The sequence below is a fragment of the Dermochelys coriacea genome, chromosome 18, assembly GCF_009764565.3.
Source record: "Dermochelys coriacea isolate rDerCor1 chromosome 18, rDerCor1.pri.v4, whole genome shotgun sequence".
Lineage (NCBI taxonomy): Eukaryota > Metazoa > Chordata > Testudines > Dermochelyidae > Dermochelys > Dermochelys coriacea.
The window spans coordinates 23,342,926-23,352,500 of record NC_050085.1 but is presented as its reverse complement, the minus strand read 5'-3'; the positions used below and the strand labels follow the sequence as shown (position 1 = coordinate 23,352,500).

Sequence of the window (9,575 nt, the reverse complement as noted above, 5' to 3'; positions counted from 1 at the left end):
GCCAGTGGTCCCCAAACTTTTTACCTTGTGCCCCCCGACCTGTCTGTGCCCCCACCCGAGCCGGGGCTGTGGCTCCGTGATGGGGGGGACATGCAGACCGAAGTTAGGGGGCTGAGGCTGGGGCGAAGCCTCATCCGGGCCCCTGGGCTGGCAGCTGGGGACCCGGGCACAGAGTGCTGAGTCAGTAGCCGGGAGCATAGCTGAGTGGTGCTCCCTCCCCACCCCTCGTGAGGGCTGGTTCAGGCCCCAGGCCTCCCTGAAAGTTCCTCTGCGTCCCCCTATGGGGGTGTGCCCCACAGTTTGGGGACCTCTGACTTAAGCAATGGCACCCAAATCCCAAAGCTTCCCTATCAGTGCCACAAGGAGAAGCCTCATTGGTGCTAGAACCATTGAAATAAGAGCCTGTAGAGCTAGATTCAGCTGATTCATTGCCTGATGTTGCTGAACTTGTACATGTCTAAGAGCCCTCACACAATAAGAGGTCAAACAGTTCACTGAAAACAGAGTGGCTTTCACTATTCTCCAGATCAATGCCCTGGAAAGAGAATGTAACAAATCTGTCCACAGAAGTTACCTTCATGCTTGAAAAGGGGAGTTTCTGATTTTGGTGGCCAATGTGATACAAGTTCTAGTAGTTCTGACATGAATTCCGCAGATTAATATGGAGTTTACAATTCCGAAAATAAATCACTGCCCCTGGAGCTCAGTATAAACACTCATGGTGAAGCCAGCAAGCTTCTGGGCTTTCATCATACTGGTTTCTGCTGTGGACCCTTTTTATCAGATTTATTTCAAGATACTGTACTTTGGCTATAAACTCAAGATTTTTTGCTGACAAGATTGCAAAAATCAGTTAGTTGCTTCTTTATGCATGTGTCAACACAGCCATGGATATCAAGCAAGCCTAATGGTATACTAGAAGGAAACTTAAGTATTCTTGTCCCCCGATTCACTGTGTGAAACTCTCAGCTTCTGCAGCCATGGCTTAGTCACTCCCCTTCAGGACCTGACCCAGCAAAAATTCAGCCCAATCTGGATTCAGGAGCCAATACTTTTTCCTTGTCTGCAGAGCTCAGATTCCTGCCTTTGAGTATACAGCGGAAGTTGGAGAGAGGCTTTTCTATGCCCACGTATGGAAACAGACCCATACAGAGTCCCTTTTCTTCGTTCATTAGCTGCATCCCTGGGAGACAGAGGGGGTAACTAATTAAAATGATGTCGTCCCTTTGTTTTGGCTCTCCACAAAGCCTGAGGGACTGGCTCAGAGAGGAAGTGAGTTGTGCAGTGCTAGCTAGGTTCCACATGCAGAAAGCCCACCCAACATTCCTGGTAGACCGCATGAACTAAAACACCACTGCCCAAGAGAGCAAAGGCAGCCCATGATAGCCTGGACTGGAAGGGCACTATTTTGTGACATTTACAGTTTGCCAATATTGTATTGTAAGAAGGTTCCAAGGACTTGAATATAAACTAGTTTCATGGGTCAGAGCCTGAAAGCATTCAGCAAAATGCTTTTCATTCTGCAAAATATAGTCAGTGATAAAAAAAACCTGCTGTAATACTTGAACACAGAACAGTATTCGTGTTTGCTAAAGGGCTTCCTATAGGGCTCCTTGTTTGCATTTAATACCTGGAATTACTTACACATTTAATTTCCACACGTGCTTCAGCTCCAGCTCCACTGGGAGGCTCCAAAGGTTTGGCAGCTCCTCTTGAAGCAGGTTCAGCTGAAGCATGGAGCTGCTCTGTGAGTTACCAAACAGTGGCGGCAGGTCACTCTGGGTCTCTTGCTGCTCTTCAACAGACATAAGTGTAGGTATTGGAGAGGGTTGCGCCACAGGGTTTGATGCCATTGATGATGATATACTGAAGAGAGGGCCTGGGGGCATTGTAGAGCATGGATTTAAAGAGAAGGAGCAAGCATACTGAGCAAGAAAGAAAGGCTGAGGAATCTGAGTATACATGGGGAAACTGTGAAAGACCATGGCCATAAATGTGCCCATGTATGAAAAAAGGAAGGCTGGAAGGGATTGCATGTTGTAGAGCAGAAGTGATGGTATGGACTGAGGTCTTACTGAGGGGGTGGCACAATCACCTCCTACGGGGTCATGATGAGGACAGGAATACCAGATACTGGGTAAGAATGCATGGGAAGGGCCAAGGAATAAGGAAAGGTCACACTGGAGGGTTTCAGATATGATGCTTTAGAGGGAGGGCAGAACTGTTTCCCAGAAGCTGTTGTTCTCTTCTTACATGGAAGATCATTTCCATTAAATGAATGCCTCTACTGGTTTCTGGCAATTGAGTTTCCCATATTTGCCTCTTCTACAGCTAACTGTGCTTGTCTGCTTTGAAGGGGAGTCTCCTAAAAGAGAGGAAAAATAGTCATTCACTGAAGTAGCAGGTCTGGAGAGACAGAGACAGGCCTTCAGAAAAATAATGGATAATATGCAACACATTCAGAAAGTTAATTTAGCAGAATATGCCTCTGGACAATTCAGGGTAGGAAAATTTTTGCTAGCAGGCCTAAACAGTCCTCTTCTATATCCCATCAGCCCCTCTAACTGCTCTCCTAGGCTTACCCCAACTTATTCCTTCAGCTTATTGGAGTCCTAGTAATAGGAGGCATTACACTGCTGTGTGGCCTTTTGCAGTGTTTATTGTTTGGGTTACATGTCCTGATACAAGTCCAGGATAGCAGCATCTGGGATGGGGTAGAGCATTCCATGCTGTGACTACTATCAAGCCCCAGCAGTTAGAAAAAAACATCCTGCTCGGATTTGCAATACTAGTAAGATATTGATTAGGTCACAAGATGCAGAACTAGACTCAATTATTAATTCATTTATCACACAGAACAACTGGTGCCTACCTTGACCATGGGAATATCCACTGTGGCTTCTGCTCCCTTGCTGAAGATCAGACTAGTATGGAGATGACAATGTCCTCTGATGGAGCCCGTCAATGTAGTTTTGCTCCTCTTTCAGAGTGTGGACTGACAAAACTTCCTTTGTTGGTCCAACTTGCTTAAATTCCTCAAGAACCACAGTGGGAGCATTCAAAGGAGGCAGCTCAATTTGTTCACTCCCTACAGTGGCATCTTCTATTGCAGTCACTTCTACAAAAGAGAAGGAAAACAAGTAACTCTTTGGCCTGGCATCCTGGTGTTTGTTCCCCCTTTCAATGAATGATCATTCAGAAAACAATCTCATCTGAGCTATTGAGTTGGTTCACGTGACATTGCAGAGGGAGAGAGACACTACGTAAGTCACAACTCAAGTATATTCATACTAACAGCAGCTGAGTGAATGATATCCCACCCATGGAGACTGAGGTGCACAGGAATGATACAGTGACAGCACTAGGTTCCTGTCCATACAGCACTGGACCTAACTGTGCAAGCTCTATCTGAGCTTGTATCATCTGTGGTTGTACCAGCCAGTCCATCTTTATAAATGGAAGGAAGATCAAACACAAGAGATCTATCCCGGAGTAATACTGTATGATGAGATAACTGGCTCTGTGGATATGGGGAAAGCGGTGCATGTAATATACCTTGACTTTAGCAAAGCTTTTGATATGGTCTCCCACAGTATTCTTGCCAGCAAGTTAAAGTAGTATGCATTGGATGAATGAACTATATGATGAATAGAAAGCTGGCTAGATCGTCGGGTTCAACAGGTAGTGATCAACAGCTTGATGTCTAGTTGGTAACCGGTATCAAGAGGAGTGCTCCAGGGATCTGTCCTGGGGCCAGTTTTGTTCAATATCTTCATTAATGATCTGGATGATGGGATGAATTGCACCCTCAACAAGTTCACCGATGACACTAAGCTGTGGGGAGAGGTAGATATGCTGGAGGGTAGGGATAGAGTCCAGAGTGACCTAGACAAATTGGAGGTTTGGGCCAAAAGAAATCTGACGAGGTTCAACAAGGAAAATGCAGAGTCCTGCACTTAGGACGGAAAAATCCCATGCACTGCTACAGGCTGGGGACTGACTGGCTAAGTGGCAGTTCTGGGCATTAGAAGATGAGAAGCTGGGTATGAGTCAACAGTGTGCCCTTGTTGCCAAGAAGGCTAACGGCATATTGGGCTGCATTAGTTGTAGCATTGCCAGCAGATCGAGAAAAGTGATTATTCCCCTCTATTCAGCACTGATAAGGCCACATCTGGAGTATTGCGTTCAATTTTGGGTCCCCCACTACAGAAATGATGTGGACAAATTAGAGAGAATCAAGTGGAGGGCAATGAAAATGATTAAGGGGCTGGGGCACCTGACTTACGAGGAGAGGCTGAAGGAACTGGACTTGTTTAGTCTGCAGAAGAGAAGAATGAGGGGGGATTTGATAGTAGCCTTCAACTACCTGAAGGGGGGGTTCCAAAGGGGATGGAGTGCGACTGTTCTCAGTGGTGGCAGATGACAGAACAAGAAGCAATGGTCTCAAATTGCAGTGGGGAAGGTCTAGGAGGGATATTAGGAAACACTATTTCACTAGGCGGGTGGTGAAGCACTGGAATGCATTACCTAGGGAGGTGGTGGAATCTCCATCCTTTGAGGTTTTTTAAGGCCTGGCTTGTCAAAGCCCTGGCTGGGATGATTCAGTTGGGATTGGTGCTGCTTTGAGCAGGGGACTGGACTAGATGACCTCCTGAGGTCTCTTCTAACCCTAATCTTCTGTGATTCTGTGACCACATTTTCGTATTATAGCATAAGTACACATCTAATTAAGTTCCTATAAAGCTATAATCATGGAAGCAATTTCTACTCCTTTTGTTCAGACAGATATGAACTCAACCTCAAAAGTAAGGTGATAGTATCTTATAATTTTATATACTACAGTCTATACAGAACCATAAGCGTAACATCAGGATGACTATTTAGCAGAGGATGCAGTCATATTTTCAGTAATACAGCTAAGTACCAAGTGTTCACAGTACTAAGGTTATAGAATAGATTCCAGTTTGAATTATATATATATAATAATATATATTGTATTATTTGACAATGAATATGATATACACAATACAGAATGCATACGCACAAGGAGGCAAGTAGAGGATGAGCATTCAACCTTAAACATCAAGTACTGTATATATTTGTTCATTAGCCCGTTTGTTTATAAGCCGAGCCCCCAAGATGGATAGGTAAAAATAGTAAAAACTGTATGACCCTTTCATAAGCTGGCCCTATATTTCAGGGGTTTGCAAACTTCGGCTCCCGGCCCGGCAGCTCCCATTGGCTGGGAATGGCGAACTGCAGCCACAGGGAACTGAGGGGCTCCATGCCTGCAGATGCTCCAGGTAAACAAAATGACAATGTATTAGATATTCAATTCAATGATTTCATAGAGTTTAAAATCATCAAATTTTGGTGTAGACCCCTTTATAAGCCGAGCCCCGCTCTTTGATGCGTCACTTTTTTCGGCTTATGAACAAGTATATACAGTAATTCCAATAGCTGAGTGCTTGCTTTTTCAAATGAACTGTAAGCCAGTGGGGGAGACCCACTAGCAGGGGAAGGACAAACAAAGTCCCAACTGCTGGACTCTTCACATCTCCTTTTTCAGGGCTGGCTTTATTCTCAAATGCACAAACTCAAAACCCGTACAAATCAACTCAAACAACTGGGAAATACACCCCAGAGGCCAGTCCAGCTTCAGCCAGCTGGGAGCAGAAAGGACTGTTCCCCTATGATAGTCTCTTTTGCACTACCTTTCCTTTTCCTTTTATAATCCTGGCCAAATCAAGCATATGACAGGCTCCTACATGTATCACTAACATTGGGTTTTGCATTAACTATATTTTATTTAGCCTGATACAGACTAGTCAATTCTATAAGGGAAAGTTCCAAGTTTGTCAGATTTCAGAGTAGCAGCCGTGTTAGTCTGTATTCGCAAAAAGAAAAGAAGTACTTGTGGCACCTTAGAGACTAACAAATTTATTTGAGCATAAGCTTTCGTGAGCTACAGCTCACTTCGTCGGATACAAGTTTGTCAGAGAATTCTCAAATTTGTTTGATGGTTGCTCTTATTAGTATAAGAAACTGATATGAAAAAAAAAGTTTAAATAAAAATAATTGTGATTAACTGTTCATGCTGTTTACGTTTTGCATTCACTGTACTTTGGCCGTGAAACAAGACTTGTACATTTCTTGATAGTTTCACCTTTTGAGTCTCCTGTGCTAACAGAATGCTATAATGGTCATAGATTCAAATGCCTGAACAGATCATTGTGACCATCTAGTCTGACCTCCTGCATAACGCAGGCAGTAGAACTTCTCCAAAATAATTCCAGAGCATATTTTTTATAAAAACATCCAATCTTGATTTAAAAATGGTCAGTCATGGAGAATCCACAATGACCCATATTAATTGTTAAAAAGTTAATTACTCTCAGGTTATTAAAAATGTACACTTTATTTCCAGTCTGAATTTGTCTAGCTCAACTTCATTGGATCATGATTTACCTTTCTCTCTTAGATTAAAGAGCCCATTAGTAAATATTTGTTCCCCATGTAGGTACTTATAGACTGTAATCAAGTCACCCCTGAGCCTTCTCTTCGTTAAGCTAAATAGATAGAACTCCTTGAGTCTATCATTATAAACCATGTTTTCTAATCCTTTAATCTCATGGCTCTTTTCTGAACTCTCTCCAATTTATCAACATTCTTTTTGAATTGTACACACTAGAACTAAGCACAGTATTCCAGCAGCAGTCACATCAATGCCAAATATAGAGGTAAAATAATCCCTTCACTCCTATTTCAGATTCTTTTGTTTATGAATCTAAGGATTGCATTAACACTGTTGGCCACAATGCTGTATTGGAAGATCATGTTCAGCTGATTATCCATTACTCTCCGGCCCCCAACTCTTTTTCAGAGTTGCTGCTTCCCGGGTTAGAGTCCCCCCATCCTGTAAGTGTGGCCTACATTCTTTGTTCATAAATACATACATTTACATTTAGTCATATTGAAACAAATATTGTTTGCTTGCACCCAATTTACCAAGTGATCCAACTTGCTCTGAATCAGTGACCTGTCCCTTCATTATTCACCATTCCCCTAATTTTTGTGTCATCTGCAAACTTTATCAGTGATGATGTTTATGTATTCTTAGAGCAGTGGCTCTCAGGCTTTCCAGACTACTGTACCCCTTTCAGCAGTCTAATTTGTCTTGCATAACCCCAAGTTTCATCTCACTTAAAAACTACTTGCTTACAAAATCAGACATAAAAATACAAAACTGTCCAGTACACTATTGCTGAAAAAGTGCTTACTTTCTCATTTTTAGCATATAATGCTGGGCTCTGAAGGCCGCAGCCACCAAGTTTCCTGCAGCTAGAAGATGTTTCCGGAGGTGAAGGTGGGTCTGATCTTCCCCAAGATGCTGGGAGTGCCTCAGCCAGGGGCTCCTAGCTGTTAGTCCCAGCCAGTGGTGGATTAACGCGGGGCCCTTGCCAATTTGGGGGCCCTCTGGAAAAATGGGTGCCCCGACCCCAGCACCCCAAGCCCTGACAGAACCCACTGGCGGTGGAAGCCCGGAGCCCAACTCTGGGGCTGCTGCAGCACAGAATTGAGTGTGCTCTGGAGGTGGGTCTCATCTCCACACCGCAGGGGAAGGATAATTCCTGTCCCTCTCCAGCCTGGCCCGAACGAGCAGCTAGGACATGGGTGGGCAAACTTTTTGGCTTGAGGACCACATCGGGGTGTGAAACTGTATGGAGGGCCGGGTTGGGAAGGTTGTGCCTCCCCAAATAGCCTGGCCCTCACCCCCTCCCACTTCCCGCCCCCCTCAGTACCCCCCCCACCCATCCAAACCCCCCCGCTTCTTGTCCCCTGACTGCCCCCTCCCGGGACCCCCCCTCCCTTAACCGTTCCACAGGACTCCACCCCCATTAATCCGCCCCCCTCTCCCTGTCCTGACTGCCCCCCCCGAACCTCTGCCCTGTCCAACCGCCCCGTTCCCTGACTGCCCCCCACCCCAGAACCTCCGCCCCATCCAACCACCCCCTGTTCCCTGTTTGCCCCCTCCCGGGACACCCCCCCCCCAAGAGTCCACCCCCTATCCAACTGCCCCAGGCTCCCTGTCCTCTTACTTCACCCGGGTACCCCCTACCCCTTATCCAACCCCTCTGGCCCCCTTACCATGCCGCTCAGAGCATCATGAATGGCAGCTGCACTGCCCGGCCGGAGCCAGACACACTGCTGCACTGCCCTGCATGAGCACGCAGCCCCATGACCCAGAGCACTGCCCGCATGGCAGCATAGCTGCGGGGGAGGGGGAACAGCAGGGGAGGGGCCAGGGCTAGCCTCCCGGGCCAGGAGCCAGGCAGGACGGTCCCGTGGACCGTAGTCTGCCCACCTCTGAGCTAGGAGCCCCCAGCTGTGGCTCTCCCAGAAGCACAGGGAAATCGGGATTTCACAGGGCAGTGTTTATTTCATGGTCCATGACACATTTTTCATGGCTGTGAAATTGGTAGGACCTTACTTATCAATTAGCCAGTTTTTAATGTATTTATGCACGCATGTTAATTCAATATTCTAGTTTTTTAATCACTATTACCTTTATCAAGCAAACTTGTAACCTCATTGAAAAAGATATAAGTTAGTTTGACAAGATCTATTTTCCACTAACAATAGAAACACAGAAGGGAAGGTTTAAATAAAAAGAAAATTAAGATTAATGGAAACATTTCTCTTATAATTCGATTTTATAAAATAAATTACCAGATACATAAATTTTGTGCCTAAGTTCTTAGGCAGTGGCCCTTAAAGATATCAAAGTTATATTTTAAAGTTCAGATCATGATCTATAATGGAAACAAAACAAAAAAAAAGGAGTGTTGCAAATGGTTTAAAGTTAAGCATGTAGGTCTATAAGTATTATCTGTAAGCTTAAATGTCAGCAGATTACAAAATGTGCAAGTGCGAACTCTGTACCTGACTCAGGTTGTGGGATATGCACAACGGTGCTGCTGTAACTGCACTGGCTAGTTACAGACACCACGCTCAGAGGCTTGATGGTCATCATCAGATTTGTCAGCGGAGCTCCTACCACAGCTGCTGCTGTTTGCTCTTTCATGGTCTCTCCTGGTTCAAGAAAAGGAGTACTTGTGGCACCTTAGAGACTAACAAATTTATTTGAGCATAAGCTTTCGTGAGCTACAGCTCACTTCATCGGATGCATTTTGATTCCCGGTTCAGTTGATATTGGTGTCTGGGAAATAAGTAATAGCAGGACAGATGCATCTAGTGGTAACAGAAGAAATCTCAGTAAGGTCACTCATTTCAATGACTAAGTATCTAGAAACTATGTTTTCAACAGGCCAAGGCCTTGGTGCTAGATTCGACCCAAAGGTAACCAAACTGGAGAGTAAAAGAGATAAAACTGGGCAAAAATTCAGAAATGGAAAGTGTTTTCACCTTAGAAAGTGAAGAACGCTAAAACACTGACTGGAGTTCTGCTTAAGGATAGGATTAAAACAGAAAAGTGGGTCTACAGAAAACTTTAATTAAGCTTTAGATACAGTGCTTCTCTGCTATCTGATGGGGAGGAGTTAGCTGATACCATC

The 9,575-nt window shown here is 44.8% G+C and overlaps 1 protein-coding gene across 1 annotated transcript; it reads right to left on the bottom strand.

The window, feature by feature from the left end:
• Positions 1 to 2,911: 2,911 nt before the first annotated feature.
• Positions 2,912 to 9,195, bottom strand: PER3 (period circadian regulator 3). The gene is made up of 2 exons (XM_043500026.1): positions 8,944 to 9,195; positions 2,912 to 3,118 (listed from the first exon to the last, which is right to left on the bottom strand). Exons 1-2 carry the CDS (start codon positions 9,083 to 9,085, stop codon positions 2,925 to 2,927), a joined length of 336 nt encoding a protein of 111 aa, XP_043355961.1. The 5' UTR covers positions 9,086 to 9,195; the 3' UTR covers positions 2,912 to 2,924.
• Positions 9,196 to 9,575: the final 380 nt, after the last annotated feature.

Bases quoted from the DNA above. Each gene is read 5' to 3' on its own strand.
- PER3 (XM_043500026.1), bottom strand. From the start codon at position 9,085: ATGAAAGAGCAAACAGCAGCAGCTGTGGTAGGAGCTCCGCTGACAAAT. The intron at 3,119-8,943 runs GTACAGAGTTCG...TCTCTTTTGTAG, and splicing joins TATCCCACAACCTGAGTCAG to AAGTGACTGCAATAGAAGAT.